The sequence below is a fragment of the Pagrus pagrus genome (assembly GCF_965226575.1).
Source record: "Pagrus pagrus genome assembly, chromosome: 9".
NCBI lineage: Eukaryota > Metazoa > Chordata > Actinopteri > Spariformes > Sparidae > Pagrus > Pagrus pagrus.
The window spans coordinates 23,461,422-23,482,809 of record NC_140193.1 but is presented as its reverse complement, the minus strand read 5'-3'; the positions used below and the strand labels follow the sequence as shown (position 1 = coordinate 23,482,809).

The following is a 21,388-nucleotide window of genomic DNA, read 5'->3' as shown; positions in this document are numbered from 1 at the left end:
TGTACGAACTATTTTCTTTATGCTGAAAGGCAATTGCCAACTGAGGAATAGTTCCCTAAGCGCAGTGATACAGTTGGCAGTTTTTTTCAGTAGAAAGAAAATTGTTTCCTACATGAAACTACTCACAACAAGGTCTGTGGATTACCTTGAGTAACGAGGTAAGTATTTCTAGAAAGAGCCATTGTGATTTGAATATTTCAAATGTATTTTTTTTGGGTGCTTTGAGCACCACAAGAGTGCTATCTAGTTGCATTATGTTGGAGAGAAGAAGGAAACCTCCAATTTGGGTTGAACTGCCCCTTTAAGTCACACTTGCTGATGTATCTCCCTTCATAATTTGTTTCTAAAAATATGGCGAGAATATTAATAAAGCTTGACAGCGAAGAATATAACTATCCTTTTTAAGCACCGTTATTTCTTCTTTTGTCCTCTTCCTCCAGTGGGTGCACACTCTTCTGCGGGCCTGTGCCATCATCAGTGTCATCTCTGTGTGTATGAACACCCCCAAGACATTTGAGCATTACCCTCCGTTGCAGTATGTGACGTTCACTCTGGACACACTGCTCATGTTCCTCTACACCGCTGAGATGATTGCCAAGATGCACATCAGAGGAATCATCAAGGTAGCTGCTGACATGGTTACATTATGACATTACCAAAGTTAGGTGACAACAAGTTATAAAAAATAGTGACACCATTTTTTGTTCCACAATACCGACACAATAAATACCAACAAAAGAAACATAAAATACTTCCAACGTAAGAGTAAAATGCTGTTTCATTGTGACTTGGAAACTACTCACAAATGACATCCTACTGAGTTATTGGGTGAATTTCTGAAAATAAATTAATAAGTTATTAAGTTTTTTGATAGACAGGATGTTTTTTTTTTCTAATCTGTTTATGTGGGCATTGTTTTCCTTTCGATCCTTGTATTTGTGGGCTAGCAGTATGTATCTCAAAAAAGGGACACTGAAGAGTTCATCTTCAGTACAGACATAGCTTTTTAGCCAGTTTTTGTGAAATTTAGTGGACAAGGACAAAGGGAACCCCAATATCCACTGACCAAGTAGAGACCTGATTGACCCATTGACTGTATAACATGGATGAAGCTTCGAGGTCTGAAAAGTGAAGGTAATGTTGAAGTACTTTCAACCTGTATTCTTTCTAATAGTCAGCAGAGGGTGTCTCCACCACCAAAAGAAGTCAGATGTATGTATGCTTATGAAAAAAAGACCCTACTTATCACTTAATTTAGGGCCTCAATAAACAGTATGGTCTTAGTCTTATTCAGTACATCATGATGTTCATTTTGTAAATCATAGTGGCTTTTCAAGGAAAAACGACTGCATATGCTTTAGGGCGTGTCTACCTTGTGATTGACAAGTCGCTACCATGGTGTGCCTGTGTCCTGAGTGTCCAATTGGGATAGAGGTGTAGCAACACATGTCCTCCCCAGCTCCACCCACTTTTCCAAATGTGCTCACATACGACCAAACTCGAGGCTTCAGAACGGTAGTCCACAATCCAATGGGTGACATCACAGTGGGTTTACACTTGGATTGACCACATATTGGTCCGTCATCTCAGTCGATAATATTCCGGGGTGTGGCCTTTTTGTGCTGCGTGGGATTTTAGTCACACTTTAAATTCATCCTCACTCGTAGTAATTAGCTGTAAATTCAGATGAATCAACACAATTCAAATCCTAGGTAGACAGATAATGTTCTATAGAAGCATCCAGGAACAGACAGCTGGCAGATGAAAGGCCCGTAATTACTGCCATAAAAAGTGTGGACAGCTTAATTGTCAAATCAAGGATAACAAGCAGGGAGGCACCGGAGGAGAATTGTCCTCCAGTGCATGAAAATAGCGTGAAAGCGTGAACATTTCTTCTTCTTTTCGTTCTCGCAGTGTTTCTCTTAGTTTTTAAGGCAGATAAAACCAACCTTTGTCTGTTAAATGGAGAGGTCAAATTCAACGTGGCCCACTCATAGCACATTTCTAGGTTTCTAAATTTTAAATCATTAAGTACTTAAATATGGATGAGAGTGGATGTACTGTATCTGACATGTCTATAACCTCAGTTGTGGACACCAGAACGTTGTATTTTGTTGCCAGTTCATGAAAGTGCCCACACAAAACAAATGATCCCCATAGCCTGGTAAAGTAATTGCATGCTTTTGCTCTTGTCAGTGTGTGATCCAACATGGTAGAGTGTTTTCAAACACACCCTCCTATTTGCAGCTTCCTGTGGAAGACTGACCCCCTAAGAGCTTCTTACAGACTCTCCCTGTAAGTGGTAATTAAGCTGCCCATTTTTGCAGGCCCCATGACATTTCAGTTTGTTCACACTTCTGGGGCTTAATCATTTTAGTCTTATCATTTTAAAAATGCGGCTGTTTGAATACTGTGGTCTGTCAAAATGGACACAGATTCAGTTTGTTTTGTTTTCCTCGAACATTGCTATACCATTACTGTTTCACATGAAGGCTATCACGATAAAAGCTTCTGTGGCAGTTTTTCAGGAGGCGATGGTTTGCACTTATGGGTAATTTTCAGAGCCACGAGGGCTAGCATTATTAAAGCCTGAAAATATGACAGGATGTTTTCTAATTGGTAGAAAACATCAGCTTTCTTGAAAAATATGGCCTTGGATAGTGAAGATGTTCATATTCAGTTGTATATTTATTCATGTTGATATTTCTTGCTCCTGCTCTTCTTTTCCAATTATTCTCTCTTTTTTGACCTTTTTGTCTCACCGTTGATGTCTCCTCTCGCTCTGCTTCTCTCTGCACAGGGGGATAACTCCTATGTCAAGGATCGCTGGTGTGTGTTTGATGGATTCATGGTGTTTTTCATCTGGGTGTCCCTGGTGCTGCAGGTATATTGCAGCATTTCTTATTACACGTTTCTCTGCAATTGCCATTCTTTTTCAAATTCCAAATTCAATTCTTGTACAGCTTGACGTCAGAAAGTTAGATTGTAGTAGTTGCTATTTTTGACCTCAACCACTATCCATTCTCTATCTTTTAGGTGTTTGAAATAGCAGAGCTTGTGGATCAGATGTCTCCATGGGGAATGTTGAGGATACCCCGAGCGCTCATTATGATCCGGGCCTTCAGGATCTACTTCCGCTTTGAGCTTCCTCGCTCCCGCATAACTAACATTCTGAAGTACAAAACTGTCATGAGTATTTCTCTTTAATATGTTATGTGTCAAAGTTCTACCTGAAAAAATATAGCCTTCATATGTGCCATTCTCAACTCCTCTGCTTTACAGGCGATCAGGAGAACAGATCTGGAGTGTCTCCATCTTCCTGCTGTTTTTCCTCCTGCTTTATGGAATTCTGGGGGTTCAGATGTTTGGAACATTCAACCATCACTGCGTTACAAATGAAACACAGAAAAAGTAAGATCCAAGTTACCTGTTTCAACTAAGCAGTGTGACTGAACTGTCATCCTGTGGCTCTTTAATTAACTTTTTTGGTTGCAATGATGGAGGCCGTCTTTCCTCGCTTTTATGGAAGTGACTTTAGAAGCTAGAGGATATGTAGATTGAATGTATGTTTTTAAGTATATGGACTATGGCCAACATTTAGTGAAAAACATCAAAGCAGAGCCACATTAGTACAAACACAAGGTACTGACATATGCAAGCCTGAATGCATTCAGCCAGACATTTAATCGGTGCATTACAGGGTATCAAAGTCCATCAAAGGTAATTCACTTGCAAGCATATTTGATCAAAACATAAATAGCCCATGACTACTGCTACTAAAGAATATGAAATGTGCTGTCGGCTCAATCATCAGTGTTGAGAGTTTTTCCTGCAGACTATGTGCTCATTAGTATATGTTACTTGTTAGTTAATGAGTTTTTTTTTCAGAGCTGGTAGCTTGTAAAGTTGCAAAAGTGAATAAAGAATCTTTGGGTTTTGGACTGTTGGTTGCACAAAAGAAGCAATTTGAAGACGTAATTTTGTTTTTATGACAACTTATGGACGAAACAGTTAAAACAATTGTAAAATAATTGGCAGATTTATTGATAATGAAAGTAATCACTTAGCTTGTTTTACAATCTGCCCATGCAAAACACTGCTAAGGGTCTGCACAATCCAAATGCCAATGTTACATATCATATATCCAATATATTATTTATACTTTTGGGCTCTTTTGTATTTATTTCATAGTCTACCATTTCTTATATTTCTAACAGAAATAAAGCTTTGGCAACCCCTTTAGGATATTGGATATAGGATATGTTGTGAAAATAGATCTTCTTGTACAACAAAAGACAAAGAACAGTGTGTGGAATAAGAAACTTCAAAGAAGCATCCGCCTCTTACTTGTCTGGCCTCGTTACTTGCCCCCCTCTCAGGTTTGTGTAACTGACAGACCCAACGATATTTCCCTCTTGCAAAAAACTTCAAATGATGTCCTGTTTACGCGCCACGCTGTGACATCCTGCTTTAATTAATCACTGCAAAGCAAATCAATGATGGGTCAGCTTGATCAGTCAGTAACTGTCACCTGCTGAGCTGAGTCTGACACATCCTGACAGCCTCTCATCTTGTGTGATCAGTTTGGTGTGACCGTCTAAGCAGTGGCCTCACACATTAAATTGGCTTTTTTTGATGTGGAGCAGCAGCTCTGCACAATATTCTGTCTTACCCAGTATTCAGCTGTTTTGGTCAGGTTTTTTTTTCCAGGGCTGTCAAAATAATGCGTTAATTTTGATTCATTAATTAGAGAAAAAATCAACTGTAAAAATAAAAATAACGCAGATTAATCGTGCTCTATGACGCCCCTTGACCTTATGTCACTGAACATGTTCCACAGCAGCTTTGTAAACATGATGGAGGCAGATAACTAAATGCTGCTGAGCATACTGAATGGAAAGAGCCCACTCCAGACAGTGTTTCCAACTGTTAAGTAACATACTTTAGCAAACCAAGAATGGGCTGTGGTTAATAGTCGGATGTTATACCATCGCTACCAGACACTGTTGTTTCACTATGATAAACATCATTAGCATAATAGCGCAGATACAGATAGCATGGATATTAGCAGGGCGCTCTGAGCTCTCCACTCACCCACTACAAACTGCTCTGTTCTTAAAGGAGCAACACCACTCTATAACACCATAGGCAAAGCTTGGTGGATGACATAAAATTCCCATTTTTTAAAACAATAAAAATACCAAAACACACTGAATTGGGACTTCAAAAAACACCCACATCGAACTGTTGACAGGAGCACCGTTATATGCAATTTACGCAGCAAAAAATGGAGTACCATCGGAGTACTACAAGCTTAGAATATCACCTCCTTTTAAAGTTAAGAATGTCTATTTATTATTGATTCAGTCATCTAGCAAAATACATTTGCTTTTAAATATTTTAAATGCTTACAGCAAATATTGGCATTAATATTTGCTGTAAGTATCACAAAGCTTGTAATTAACAGTGTTTGAGTTGTTGTGTTTCCTGCTGCAAGAATATGCTGAACTCCAGATCAGCATATTCTTGTGGGCAGGTGAGAACATACACTATGGTCACATTGTAGCATTTTTCAGGGGAAAATTGTTAAATTATTCAATTAAAATACTCATTGGTGTTTAATTTAAGGACCCTACTTTTTAGTTGTCTTTAATTTTAGGAATCTAATTTTAATTAAAGGGAAATGAACAGTATTTTTAATGTTAAAATTCTACAAAAACCCACGGGTATCAACATTAGGAAATATGTGGTATTGGGGAGGGGTGACAGTGTGTTACAAATCAATCAATGTATTTAAACGCATTTATTAAGGTTTTTGAATTGGAATTGAATATTTCACTTGAGGATGATGATGGTATGATACAGAGAACAGAAAAGATGGGGGAAGCGACCATCATGGTTAAAGCCCCAGGCTGCAGGGAGAGCTAACACTAATTATAATAATTAAAATTTCCTACATTGTTCAGCCTGTGTATTAAGCTCATCCCTGCTCAACAGTACCCATCTATCTCTCCTTACTGATTGTGTGCCTGAGCACCCTCGGGACACTGCATACATTGACCATTAGTAACAGGAGAGATAGCTCTCGACATTCTCACGTTTGTAGCTCTGACATTTCTCTATATCATCATTCCAAAAGTGGCGTGGCAGCTGCGTATCTAATTTGTTTGCTGCTGTGCTTTTTCTAAATCCCTCATATATACATGCGTCTAATGGGGTATTTTAGAAATATGTCACACGAGGACTGATGTGTCTAATCTCTATCTGCCCTTGGCACAAAGTCAAAGCTCCCTCGCTTTTGAGACACACGGGATTTGATCGAAATTGGGGAAAAAATAGCAGGGGAGACATTTTCTGCTATGGATATTAGATGAAAATGGCTTTGGATTTGTGAACAGAGCAGGGTCTCCTCTTCTGAATGTCAAGATTTCTGCAGTTGACCTCATCGCTATTTAAGTCCATTGCGTGAATAACATTCATAGATGTACAGATGTCCAGTATGGATTAGATGTACTGAACCTGACATTTGTGTTTTGTAGATTTCTTTAAAGGGACATTGTGGTATGTGTGTTTGAGGGTTATTCTAAATACAAAAATCTTCTTCGCTTTTTTTTTTTTTAAAAAGACAGATTATTGCTACAGTGCAAACAAATGAATGCTTGATCATTGTTAAAGTAATTAGATATTTTAACCAATTAATGTAATTGTAAAATTATAAAGGATGTAGGCATGTCTCATGTCATGACATAATAAAACATGTTATTTAGTTTGATTTCAAATTGTATGTTAGTACGTTCCTTCATGTGCTAAACCCACTGATTCTGTGTATTGTGTGTCAAAAAGAGGTGGTTGGTTGCTGAGCTGGCCAGAGGTTATTGACAGAACCTCACATCTTCAATTATGCAAAGCTTTACAAATTAATCTTGGTTCGATCAAATTAGCGATTCAGAAAACCAACCATAAATAATTTCTTATCACTGACATGTTTTGATTTTCATTTCACTAACCCAAATTATTAATATCACGTTATTACTGGACATTTGGTCTCTCATTTGAGTCTTCATTTGTCTCCCCTTTGTCATCAAGAGAGCGATTTCTTTGATAAGACAGAGTGGTATTATTCAGCCCAGTATAATTAGCTTTATCGGGATTCATCACTATGCCTCTGATTGCCCTTTGTGATAGTGCAATAAATTATCCCCTCTGATCCTGTACCCCTTAATAAACAATTTGGATGAATGTCTGGGCAGCCAATTTGAAGGCATTAATTTTCATTAGAGGAATCAAGCAGCTCCTGGAATAACACCTGTGGCTAAAAGACAGGGAGACAGGGAGAGAGGGAGGAGGGGCAATGTGTACTCTATATGTGTGTGTGCTCAGGCAATACGATGCAAACATACACAGGCTAATATTGCCTGTGCAATACAAAGACAGGACGCGGAAAGTAAAACATGATATATGAGGATATAATCTACAAGATAAAGCGAGAAATGACTAACCAAAAACCTAAACCATGACAACACTGCACACATACCACTGAATAATTTTTTTCTTGTTTTTCTTTTGGTCAGTGAAGTGACATGGAACAGCTTGGCCATCCCAGATACCCATTGTTCTCCTGATGGGGAAGGCTATCAGTGTCCTTATGGCTTCAAATGTGTGGACCTGGAAGAGCTGGGCCTCAGCCGACAGGAGCTCGGCTATAGTGGCTTCAATGAACTGGGTATGAACTGGACGCTAACATTTCTTCATTCAAACTGTCTGTCTGTAACAACAAACACATCCAATTCCATGAAGTGCTTTATGTTTTCCTTTATTTTTCACATATTAATTTATAGTATATTTTGTTTAGAAATGTGAAAGAATGACTGTGTGAGAACTAATGTGCTGCATGTGCCGGCTTTGGCACAAAGTTGTGTCATTCAGCAGTATCCTGCATTCTTATCAGCTGAATGGTTCTTAAATCCAGTGTCAGTGCACAGTGCAGCGCCCTAATCTGTAGATAGCCGTGAAGGAGAGTGAGTGCTTCACAGTAAACAGTACTTTAATTTAGACATTCTAGACTGGATTATAGCACATTCAGTGCCATTTGCAGCCTACATGTGATGGTCTATCAAAACACTATAGATATTCATCTATGTTTTAGTGTCTTCTAGTGAAGCTTGAAGTGCATTGTCGGAAAACTCTCCGAAAAAAATTTTTTTTGAGGATTGAGATGTACTGTTCTTATTGTTATCCATACAGAAGGAATAGGCCATTCATGAAATTACAGAAACTGTGATATCTTAGTAACTAATTCTAGCCCCGATACCCAGAATTCCTGTGGCGCCCATTCAGAGCTGTTAAGACTATAGTTGTAAAACAATGATAGGATATGCTTAATTAATGGTTAAATTGGAAGATTCCAACTGCTGCGACTGATCTTCCAGCCCTCTGTCAGTTACACTTGACAGCTGCTGTCAGCTGCTGGTTACCGCTCTTAAAATCATGTACAGAAAGACAAGGACACGGTTCACTTACAGTCGTTTTAAACATTGGAGTTGGAGTGGTGTTTCTATCCCGATTAAATCATCTTTGGCTGAGTGTTAAAAGTACAGACAGTTCATTTGCAGAGAGCACATTAAGGAGAAAACAGCCAAGAATTTAATTTTTTAGATTGGCCAAGCAACAGAATTTATCTTAATTAGCTACATCTCACCAAATGTGTCAGTGACAGTGACAAAGACATGCATCAAAGATAATTTCATCAGATTAATCAGTCTGCCAAACTTTAAGGCGTGTCATTGTAATAAAGGGAACTATGAGCATATGAAAGGATTCCTTTATTTTCAGTCAGAAAATGTCCATTCATTATAGATAAAAAGAGAGACTCAAGGTATTGTCTTTTCCGAAAGGCTTAGTCTGAAGGGAAGCATGATAATTGATGTGAGGCTCATGGACCTCGGCTGTGTTAAGCAAAAGACCAATACTGACACTTGTTTCAATAACAGCGTCTGCTTTTCATGTCACTGACTCCTCTGCCTGTCTTCCTTTAGGTACCAGTATCTTTACCGTGTATGAGGCTGCATCACAGGAGGGCTGGGTGTTCCTCATGTACAGAGCCATTGACAGTTTCCCTCGCTGGCGCTCCTACTTCTACTTTATAACTCTCATCTTCTTCTTGGCATGGCTCGTCAAGGTGAGAGCCAGTATCTCACTACTGCACTTTTCAAAATGCTTTCAGCTCCCACAGCATGGCAACAGGGGATGGCTGAACACCGAAAGGTTTTGGTTAATTGACATAACTTAATCTTTCACTGAAAAACATAACCATTTCCCCTTGTTAGTAGAATGTTCTCTGGCTAATGAGAGAATGAATGTCATGTCACTTATAGTGAAAGCAAGCCAAGAGATGAACCTGCACTTAGTCATTTATTTTTAATTGTCACAACATTCTTTCTCGCTCACTGTTTCTGTGTCACTCGCTCTGTATTTTTCTCTTTTCCAGAATGTGTTCATTGCAGTCATCATCGAGACTTTCGCTGAGATCAGAGTGCAGTTTCAGCAGATGTGGGGCTCAAGGAGCAGCACCACTTCTACTGCTACAACACAGGTACAACCATCACACTCACAGATAAACAAGCTGACAATGTTGTGCCACACGGACAACATCGTGTGATGCCTAAAACTGACTTGATTCTAAACATTCGTTGAACGCCGGTCATCTTGGTACACAGCGCAAAAATAAAATCTGTTCATTCATCAAAATTCAGTTCATCAATGTTGCATGAATTCTGAAGAATCAAAGGAATGGACACAAACACATTTTGACAGGAATGGCTTTATTAAGGGTGCAAGAGTGCATGATCATCAATAAATACCTCAACTTACATCAAAATTGGCTTAAGGCCCATAGACCACGTGATTTTAGCTATAAGATAAAACTGCCTCAATAATAATAGGCCATAACAGTTTTAATTTAATACTGATGCTTCTACAGTATATGACCTACATAACATCAAAAAAAGAGTTTTTCTTAATGCTCGTCACCAGTCGGATTTGGATTTATCCGGTTTGGATAAGTCACGAAAACGAAAACATTTTTTTATGGTGGGATGCTTAAGATGAATTGAGGGGTCTCACAGTCTGAGGAAAGAAGCTGCTCTGTATTCGGGTGGTACTGTACAACACTAACACAAAGTTTGCTTTGTTTCACCGTCCTCATATTACAATTACTAATATTACATAAAAAGATACAATAACCTTATTGCTACGCCTCCTGCATCAACTGTGTTTAAAAAACAAGTTTTGTCTTTCTTTCACTCACTTTCAGAACAGATGCACATGCTTGTCATATCATCATATTTATGACAGAGGGCAGAGGTGCTCATACCACTTTTGTCCTTAGGGGCCGGGAGAATCAACAAAACTGCTTTAAGTAGGCAGATTAGTCAGAATTATTCAGCCACCTGTGACGCAGGTACGCACGTGGTGGGCGAAGGCTTGGTTCATACAGTCCTTGTGATTTGAAATGTCAACTCTCTGAGGAAAGAGGACTCACACTCACACTATTCATTGCACCACCTCTTAAAACAGAACTCTTGAACAAGGGATGGACCTTTTTGGAGATGACCAGGGTGCGGGGAATTAGACTGGTGTGGCTATATGCCATGGATGAACAATTAATGTCATGATCTCAGTGGCTTGGAAGGGTGACAGACAGACCAGGTAAACCAAAAAATGTAGTCAGGGTGATCTTGAAATGTCTGGTTGAAGTTCTTATCGCCAAGGACTTCACTTGAGACAGAAGTGAAGGAAGATCTATGGCTCTGTATCTGTTTTTGTTTTCCATGGAAGCATTCCCATGGTAATGCAAAGTGGTGGAGAATGTTCACTCGGGTGACCTCTGTCTTTTGTCGTTTGAATGCATTAGCTTGCTTCATCAGACCATTGCCACCAGCTGAATGTAAAACATTTGGGATCAAAGTCAACTCTGATGCCATGGTATTCTGTCTGCAAATGGTGGATTGCCTTTTATGGGTTGGGAGTAAGTTACTCAGGTAAAGGACTTACAGGGTTTTTTCAAAAGTAAGGGCCAGATAAAGCGAGCAGAGTAGTGCATCACCAACAGGAAAGAACTCACTTCTGTGGTAAAGAGCGAGCTGGACCTGGAAGGTAAACTTCTGATTCATCAGTCTGTACTCCAGTCACTCTTAAAGGTCACTGGCTCTGGGCAATGACTGAAATGTGATTGAAGATGCAAGTAGCTGAAATTAGTTTATGTCCCTCTGGTATCACCCTTAGGGACAAGGTAAGGAGGCTGGACCTCTGAAAGGATCTTGGCTTTCCTTGGTATTTGGGCATCTTATCAGGATACTTTCCTTAAGAGGTATTCTAGGTAAGGCTAACTGGAAGAAGACCTTGGGTAGACCCAGGACCAACTAGAGGGATACTCTCTTCAGGGGTCCACCAGTATGAGCTGGAGGATGTGCCTTGGTTGAAGGACACGTGGGCTACCGGGCTTAGCCTTACTTTGCATAGGGTCATGAAATCTTATGTGATCGACCAGGAATAGTAGCAGTGTTGGCAGTGGCAAGTTAGTTATTTCAAAAATGTATTAAATATAAAGGTAGATTAGATTTTACAATAGTTTGTCTGCATTATTTATTAAAAGCATAAAGTGGCAGGTACATGGCTTAGGGGTTAAGACACTGACCCTTACATCCCTCTCCTTCATTTCCTGTCCTCTCTCTATTATTGCTATCTAATTAAGGAATACATTGCTTCCAAAATAATTCGATACAACAAGATAGCCAAGGTTGCAGGACTTGTTTCAGTTTCTTAAAAAGTAACTGAAACAAGTCCAGTTGCGTACGATACAGCACTTGTCATTACAGGATTGTCACCTCAAAACGTCTTACTCCAGTTTTCAGTGATTGTAGAGTGTCATGGTTATAGAAGGATTTACTGTACACTAAAGAGAGATGATAAGTAATGTTGACAGACCTTATGGTCCAAAAAATATATTCAGTCTCATAAAGAAATGATTTGGGTGAGGGTAAAGCAATAATAATAAAATGGTTTGACAGTTTTTGGAGGTTCTATAAATGCCTGTAGATTCCTCACCATCTTTCAGTCTAGAACGACCCATTTATGTCAGTGATTATTGTTGGCTTGACATTTTGTTCAAGTTTGAACGTTTAGCTGTCTTACAAATGTCCCGTTAGGTATGAAAGGAGATATTACTCACGTCTCGATTAATGCTTCTTTTTGTCTTAATGTGACAGGCATTTGATTGCCTCCTCAACACTTACAGTGCACACTGGGTTGACGAAGATTGTTGGGAAGTGGGTTTGAGGCAAAGAAAATTAGACGAGAAAGTATCTCGTAAAATGTATGATTTGTGATTACATTGCATTTGAAAACTGCGAAAATAAGGAGGCAGGAGGCAGAAAATTAGAGATAATACTTGTGTCGGAGCTGAATGGCTTTAAAATTCACACAAAAAATATAAAACTTCATTATGACAGTTGCCGATTAAAACACTAATGAATACAACAATAAATAAAGAATATTGTGGGGTGATGTACTATTCTGTCTTTGTATTTAGCAGATATTTGTTGATTGAAAAGAAAGCTATCATTGCCCTGTCACCGAAGCATATCTTTTGGATTGTATTTGCTAACAATCCAAAATCCCTTTTAAACATTTGACATTTTGAATGATAATGGAGACTAGCAGTGAACTGTTTTCTGTGCTGTTATTCCCTCTCAGTCATTAGAATGATCTGTCTTGAGAAAACATGAGGCTAAAACCTCTGTTACTTCAATCATGATGGAAAACAGACTGGTGCCACTGGCATGTATATGCGGCTATGACCTTGAAAACAATTAGTCTTTCTTTTCATTATCAAAATTAATTGTAATCACATCGTCATGCCCCAATCTTTATCTTAGAGGGGGGAAAACTAATTAGCTGTGGTGTTAACACTTAACTGTCAATCACAGAGGCTGAAACAATATGCTCCCCACTTCTTGCTCCCTAGAGAGAAAGGTTGGTTTAAGGTGGCCCTGGGAGACACAACCCGTACCACACTCCCCATTCAATGACTTTGCTATACTGTCTCCAGATTATGAAGGCTTTTAATAGAGATTAGGCTGTAAAGCCTAACTGTGTTGATAAAATGACAATGACTATTAAATCCACTTTGTTTCACAGGATAAGGCTTTTTGTTCTGTATTTTGAAGAGTTGAGTTGTAATTAAGGGCTGAACTTGAGGTTGAATTACACTGAAGGCTTCTTTGGTTTGTCTGAAGTTTAAAGATATCAACTGTTTGACATCAACATTGTAGATTATTTTATCTTTGTCATGTTATATTAAAACAAGATGGTGATGCATAACTTTAATGGATTGGGCACTGTTGGCCTGCTGAGATGTGCTAGGCAGAAATGAATAAAATGCATTTTAAATTTCACTCAGTTCTCACAGTTGGATTGTTTGTCATTCTCAGCATTTCAGCAAGTATTAATGATACTCAGTGAAGTAAACCACTGCCTAGTGCACAGAGAAATGTCAAGGGAATATTTAAGGACGTTCATGCAAAACAGTTTCTGTTTGTGGTTTCTACCTCCCATATGCCAGATATAACTTTGACATTGGACTATTATGTAAAATCTGGATTATATGTAGTTCAGTGGCAACGTTCTTTTTTCCCTTAAATTTGGTCCAGACAGAAATATGTCAACAAATGTAACCATTTATGGTCCCCAGAGGATTAATCCAATTGACTTTGTTGATCCCATGACTTTTACCCTTGCAGATCAATGTTCTTACTTATTCTGTAAAATATCTTTCACGATTCCCAGATGATGAATCCTAATAACATGGATGATCCTCTGACTTTTCATCTAGGAACACCATGAGATTGGCAAGCTTTTTGGGTGAAATCTCCAAAACCCCAGAAAGTTGATCCTCTGACTTTTCATCTAACGCTACAACCAGGTCAAAATTTACATTTATCCAAAGGCTAACTTTATGGCTAGATACCCGCAAAACTAAAAACATTGCCATCAGCCTCAACTGGACTCTCTGTTGTACAACTTGCAAATGTTAGCATGCTAACATCCTAAACTAATATGGTCAAGATGGTAAACTATATCTGCAAAACATTTGCATGTAAGGATTGCTATTTTGAGCATGTTAGTATGCAGACCACCAACCGTAGTATTGATGCTAAAAATTCCCCTGCGGCCCCAAAAGCATTTTCCCCATAGACCACCATTAGAAAAGAGATGTCGGTAAAACTGTTTGCAGGAAACCTCAAACTGCAAACAAACTGCAATAATGGTTTTATATCTCTTCAAGCCCGAACGCGAATCAAATCTATGATGTCACATTTAATGGGCTGCATACCCAGGGGGTGAACCTGGAAGCTACAAAACCTTCTAGCATATGCCCGAGGCAAGCAATTCTCATTGGACCAAGTAGGCACCAACTTTGCATTTGGTTTATAGTTCTTCTTATAAATCTCTGACACATTAACATTCATCTTATATCACTGCTGTGCCAGTCTCATCCAGCCTCTAGCTTGGCTGTAGACGGTTGGTCTTGGTAAAATATTAGCAAGTGGCAACTATACCTTACGGCAAGGTTAGGCAACTAGCGGAAACTAACACTAACAAGTTCACTCCACTACTAAATTAAAGTTTACTTAATTATAGGGTGAATCAGATTTTAAAAAACTAATTGTCATTATAGTGCTTATTACTAAGTTGTTTGTGTTCGTTCTTTAGAAGAATGATTGATATTCATGAGTGAGCCAGCTGTCTTGTGAGTTTGAAAGTCTCCGCTGCTGGTTTGTTTTTATTTCTGGTGTTAGGTCCTTAGGCCTACATACTGTATTTAGTAGCTATCGTGCTGTTTTGGTGTGGGCATGAATCTGTGTGTGTGTGATGCCTTCAGCTTTTTTCTTTTGTGGCCACAGATGTTTTATGAAGATGTAGCCAAAGGGTAGGTGTGCGTGCTTGAGTTTGGTCCAGTACTTTGAATGGTGTGCAGGGTTTTTTTTGTGTGTGTTCTGCCCCTCATGTGCTGTCCTTGTGCCACAGATGTTCCATGAAGACGCTGCTGGGGGATGGCAGCTTGTAGCTGTGGACGTCAACAAACCACATGGCCGAGCGCCTGCCTGCCTCCAGGTAAACACACCACATAATTAATATGCTGCTGATGCTGCTGGTGTGAAGTAGTTTTCTCTCTCACACACACACACACACACACACACACACACATGCATGCATGCATAATTCTACGGAAAATGTTCAGCTTATTTGAAAGGTGACACCTGAACATACCTCAAGTATAAAGGCTGAGCTGTGTGTGTGTGTATTCACTTGTGTGTCCAACACTTTCCATTGATATTTAGATTTCTCTCTTGAAATGCTTTGCATTAATAGAGAATCAGTAAACCTCATCTGTTTAACAAGTGCCACATGCAGTATCACCTCATTGTTTTCACATTTGTCTTTGTCATCAATGGCTGTGTCAAACCTACTTAATGATGGGATTTTAAATGGGGGGAGGCTCATGTTTGATGTGTAGAGCAGCACTAATGATGTTGCTCCAGTGATGGATGGGTTTTAAATGACGTCTACATGACGGACTACGCTGCTGCCTCGTGGTCAGTGTGATCCAAATGGTTTGGCTTTAAAGATAAGCTGAAAGCAGCGGGCGTTGCTTACAGCTGGCCCACTGTTGATAGCGGTGCAATGTAAAAGGCTGGGCCCTTGCTGTGAGAGACTGCCAATGGAGTCTACGGCTATGAGAGGGAGGATAGCTGTCAACAAGCCCTCGTGGAGAAAATACTGTTCCAGAGCTAAGCTTCAAGGAGCCACACACACACAAAGTGAGCGAAGAAGAGAGCACAAATAAAAATAGAGAAATGGGTTAAGGAAGACGGGAAGAAATGAGAGAAGAAAGATAGAACGTGAAATATGCAGGATTTCCATTAAAGCAGCATGTCCCCCAGAGCCTCATCATCAGTTGGAGGGAAGATTTAGATAGAGGGATAACCAGAGGGATAAACACGGCTGACTTTCCTTTGAGCCCTGTGCTCTGTTTCATAGAACACCCGAAGACTGCTTCATCTGCCTCATTCCCTCATACTGAAATAGCTATTATTGTCATCCTGTGCCAAGAAGAAGACCACTTCTAACAATGGAATGAAAGGTTAACAGACTGAGGCATTAGGCCATGTTCTGATTGACAATAGCACTGTGTCGAAAAAACACACAGCTTCCATTTCAACAAGACAACTGTGTTGGCAAAAAGGTGAAGTCAATGCATAGTGTAGGGCTCTGGCAAAACAATGCAGGGCCGTCTGGCTAAAAAGTTGAACATGGCTTCAAATGACATCAATCAGTTAAGCATTGCGCTACCTAATAATTGCTGTACGTTCACACACGCTTACTTGAAGGAGAATTCTGTTTTTTTTTTTTTTTTAAACCTAGTCTCTATATTCACATGTTTGGTGTGTAAACGATTCACACTTAACAAAGGTTTTAGAATCAGTCTATAAGATCGCCTCAGCCGGTAGCTGCAACATGGCTGAATGGCTGCAATGTAATCCTTTTGGGCAACTCCAACCATCAAAGTTACGTCCGCTCCAGGTGTTTGTTTCTGCCACTGGCAGGCTGAGGTTGTTATTCTTAGTGTCTGAAAACATTACAGAGATGATTTTTAATAGCAAGATACTTTTTTATAACGATGAAACACAAGTCTGTTCAGAAATCTCATGAGAGATGAGTAGTTTGGAGTTTACCTTGCGGAATCGCCAGCAAGAATTGTAGTTCCAAAATCATGACTCAATATTTAACTGATTTTGACAATGTAGTTGAGGCAATAACTAGATCACAAAGCTCGCGAGATTTTAGTGCGAGACTTCCTTGAATGACACTTGTGTTTCTGTTTACTTAAAGGATCTTACTCTTTCACAAAAAGGCCTATCTCCTTAGGAATTGAATCCATAATGTTGTCAGAGACGTAGAAACACAACTTCAGCCTGTGAGCAGATAGAACAAGCACTTTCAGAGAATGTTGCTTTGATGGTCGGAGTTGCCCCAAAGGATTATATTGCAGCGATTGCAACCGCTGCCAGCTGAGGCTATCTACTGATTACACAATTTTAGGTAAGCATAAATCATTTACACACCAAAACATGTAAAAATAAGGCCCAGGTATAAAAATACAGGAATTCCCCTTTAATGTAAATTACATAATTCTGCTGTTTACCTTGTGAAGCCCATTTCAGACCAAAGATTCGCAATGCAACAAAACTGTTTTAGACATTGCAGGGGAAAGTTGCCGCAGGGTGAACTGACCCAGTGTAGCTGGACTCAAGCTGGCTGATGGTATTGCCTGCGACTCAGCTTGTCACGTCGCTGGTGGCTGGTTTTAGAACCTAATGCATGTAATTAATGTAATCAGTACCTATTGCTTAATTGACAACTTCACTGCTTTTCCATTGCGGTACTACATTCATAGCCACTCTCCACTGCCTTCTCTCTCTCACTTAACCATACCTCTCTGCACCGCACTTTCTCTTTCTCTCCCACATACTGGCTTTGCAACGCACATGCCTTTTATTCACAAATGTCATCATTACCACTGTGTTCATTCATATTTCAAGGTTCTATAAATTAAATCCAGTTATAAAAAAGCCTGAAAAGACAGCGGTTAACATGGAAGCACAAAGAGTCATTGCAATTGAGATGATACACCAATCTTGACTGGTCGTGTTGGTGTGAACTGGCTGGTTTTCAGAAAGTTGCAGACTGGCACATGGCAAGTAGTTGCAAGTTTCAACTTGTCTCGGCACAAATCTTTGGTCTGAACTGGGCTTAAGAGTCGAGTCGGGAAACAAGGTTTTCAACATGGTAACTTTCAAGAGTGTTAAAAAAAAAATGCTGCAAAGTTATTGCACCTTTAAACTCATTGATTAGTAATCAAACTAGTCAAACCGTGTCACTGGTACCTGTAACACCAGACCTACACCAACACAACCCTTTCCCTTTTTCTTCCTTTTTTTTAAACACAGCGCTATTTTTAGCCTGAACATTGCCTTAAGGACACAGACTTTGCGGGGCTGCCTTCCTATGAGATGGACTGAGTGGCACAGCGTTTTAGTGGGTCAGAGTGTAGAACAACTCACACCTCTATCACAGGGACCGTTTCAGCTCTGGGCAGTGGCCCAGAAATTGTGATAGATGTATCCTGTCAGAGACAGCCGGACACATGAAAAGCACCATAGTAAGAGAGAAATGCAGAAAGCAATAATCATCCCTTCAATCAGTCTTTACAATCATATAAGGGGAGTATTTTTCATAGTCAGTGTGCCAGTGTTACATAAGACATTTATCGCAATGCTACAAGGTTGCAGAGTTGGAAAAAAACAAAAAAAAACAAAAAATGGGATAATGACTGAGACAGAGTGGCTAAAGGATTTGTCTCAAGAAAGCAGCAGGTCATTGTATTGAACTTCGGTGTTGTTGGAGTTCTCTTGACACTCAGGCAACCACCAAATTTAGTTTATTTTTTGTATATGAGGTGCATGCATATTTTACCATTTTAAAAACTGACACAAAGTTATACTGACCCTTGAAATGTGGAGATGTATTTAGTTGATGTAAAGTGATATGACCCTGAAAAAAAGCACTTGTTTTCTGCTTTATGTGGATTCTACCAAATGTAGAACTACCAAATGTAGAACACTTATCATTACATTATAGTTCAGTTATAGCAATGTTGTATTTAAAACTGTTCCGACTATGTGCACATGTGACATTTGTGCGAAATCTGAAGAAATAACCTCAAAATGATCTTGAGATATTGTCTTTACAAGAATGGGAAGGACGGACAACCTGAAACTGTAATGCCTCTGGCCATGGCTTACACCAGCAGGGGGGCATAAAAAAAAACAAAAGATGTCTGAAATGACACAGGAACATGTGTGTCCACAGTTGTATACATTATCTTCACACCTTTACCTTCTGCCACTAGAGAAACAGCACCCTACTTCCTATGGCATTGGATGTACATTTTCTACTGTAAAAACATCCAGTATGAACGTACATCCTTGGAAGAAAAAGCTGATTCTGTTTAAAGTGATCTTAATTTGTCCCATCTGGTCACCCTTCCTCCTGAATTACTAGCCAGGCCTTGGACACAGTCTGTATTTGTTATTTGTTGGAGTCAAAAACCTACAGTAGAGAGCCACACTGTTCACCACACTTGTGTGAAGACATTCATACGATGCTGCACTTGTAATGAGATTTGCAACAGATATATAAGGATGATTTAATCCCATCATTTCACTGCAAGTGATTGTATTGATTATTTGGCATCATTTAGAGGATTTAGCATAGTGGCACAGTTATGTGAGGGATGTTTTCATTTACACTCTTACAACTCTTATTGTCATCTCAAACCCCTATTCGCGCCTATTTCCATAATGCTCTAATTGATGTTTTTTTGTTAGTGAAAATTGTTCTCTGTTAACGATGAAATTACTTTCCTATAACAGCCACCTGTCATGCTTATAGAGCATGAGTATGTGGCACTAAAATCCATTTGATGACTCCAAGTGTCAAGCATGAGGAAAACAATAATCAAGTAGTGTAAAAGTTGAAAAGTACTGAGGGTGACATTGACATGCATCGTATACGGTAGGGCTTGATTTCAAAAGTCACCCATTGCTTTCAGTTGCCAGTCACACACTGACAACATCTCGTGGCATGTCAAATCATCAAACCACTAAAAGGGTTTTGATTTTCTGATGGTATCAAGAAACCACAAGATCTAACCCAGCTGTTCAATCCAAACCACAAAGGCCTCTCCACAGATCACAGAGAGGGGTCATAAGATAAGCTAGTGTTTTCTGCTTTTACAGATTTTCAGTTGAAAAGCTGATTTTTTTAAAATCAAATTTGATTTAAAAATGACAAGATTTTTTAAGACAAGTAAATTGCTGTGAACTGCATCGTGGCATGGACCACTCAAAATGTGCTTTGATAGCTAATGAAGAGAAACATGAGGAGACAGCAAGAGCCCCTGCATCTAATTAGAAAAAAACACTGAAACTTGAGAGAACATTTGTGCTGCAGATGGTACTTTTTTATTATCTGAATTTCCCACATATTTTAGCACTCTTGCTATTTACTGCATTTTCTGTTCTTTGGCGTTGTAATAGAGTTTGTGAGAAGGCAGTGGTATCATTTTTGATTGATGATAGATATCCCATTCTCTCTCCTTCTTGCTAAACACTTTGTTCCACTGCTTTTTCGCCCATATCAGACGGGAGCAGTGCTAGCTGAGTAGACAGGTAGAGTGAAGACAGGCAGTGGAGATCCAGCCTGCAGGGCCATCTGCGAGTGCCGGGGAAGTGAAGTGTGAGTTTCTGTTCTGCTCTGCCTGGCTCCAGAGTAATTGGCCGTCAAATGATTAAAATGTTTCAGGGCTGGCAGGTGGGCGCTATCTACAGACAAGGCGGCCTGTGTGTGTCCTCCTGTTCATCTGCTGCTAGCTAACCTAAACCTGTCCGACTGTCTTTTAAACCACGTGTACTTGTCCGGTCAGGCCTCCGCGTGAATGACTGTCAGCCTGTCGATCAGCCTGTTGACGTCTTCCCATTTGAGCGTGTGTGTGTGTGTGTGTGTGTGTGTGTGTGTGTGTGTGTGTCAGTCTGGGTCTGCCTGGGTCCAACGGGCTGCAGCAGTTGGAGATAACACATAATTGATTAACCACCTGCTCTTTTTGGAGACAGAGAGAAAACGGCAGCTTCTCCTCCTGAGGGGCTACACACCAAAATAGTCTTCAATGCAGGGATTAACTACGTGACAACTCTGACAGTTGGTTTTCAATGTTTTTTTTATTAATCTTACGGTCATAATCCTCAATAAAGACTAAGCTTTGACAATTGTTAACATCTATCATGATACGACTCTATTGTCGTCTCCCTGAAATGACTTGTCAGTAAGTGTGGCCAGTATTGTGACTTGTGTGATTACCAGCCGCGACAACGTCAGCTTGTAGTGTTTTCGTCTTGTGAGTCTGTGTGTGTGTCATATTGGCAAAAAGTGTCCCTGGAGACACCTATTGTAGCAGGAACATCCACAGAAACGTTTTTGATTCCCTTGTCAGATGTTTATTTGTGTGTCTGTCTGTAGACAGATTAGTCTGAGTGTCTGTCACTTGGGTGAGAATATTCACACATCAGCTATTTGGCTATTTACACCCATCAATAGGTAGGAAGTTATTTTGGGTGACAGAGTCAAACACAGTATTGTCCAGAGAGTTTGAGTCTCATATGAAGCCAAAAGGTTGTGCTACTACAGAGGGTGTTGGTCTTATCATTGC

At 39.7% G+C, this 21,388-nt stretch overlaps 1 protein-coding gene across 5 annotated transcripts in view; it reads left to right on the top strand.

Moving 5' to 3' along the window:
- nalcn (sodium leak channel, non-selective) overlaps positions 1-21,388 on the top strand; it is an 86,804-nt gene that overhangs the window by 7,170 nt on the left and 58,246 nt on the right. For all 5 annotated transcript variants that reach the window (XM_084361550.1, XM_084361548.1, XM_084361549.1 and 2 more), the window contains 8 exons: positions 441-623; positions 2,801-2,884; positions 3,037-3,176; positions 3,283-3,411; positions 7,572-7,723; positions 9,036-9,178; positions 9,488-9,592; positions 15,088-15,174. In XM_084361550.1, coding sequence (XP_084217676.1) covers positions 441-623; positions 2,801-2,884; positions 3,037-3,176; positions 3,283-3,411; positions 7,572-7,723; positions 9,036-9,178; positions 9,488-9,592; positions 15,088-15,174 — 1,023 coding nt within the window. The remainder of the gene's footprint in view (positions 1-440; positions 624-2,800; positions 2,885-3,036; positions 3,177-3,282; positions 3,412-7,571; positions 7,724-9,035; positions 9,179-9,487; positions 9,593-15,087; positions 15,175-21,388) is intronic.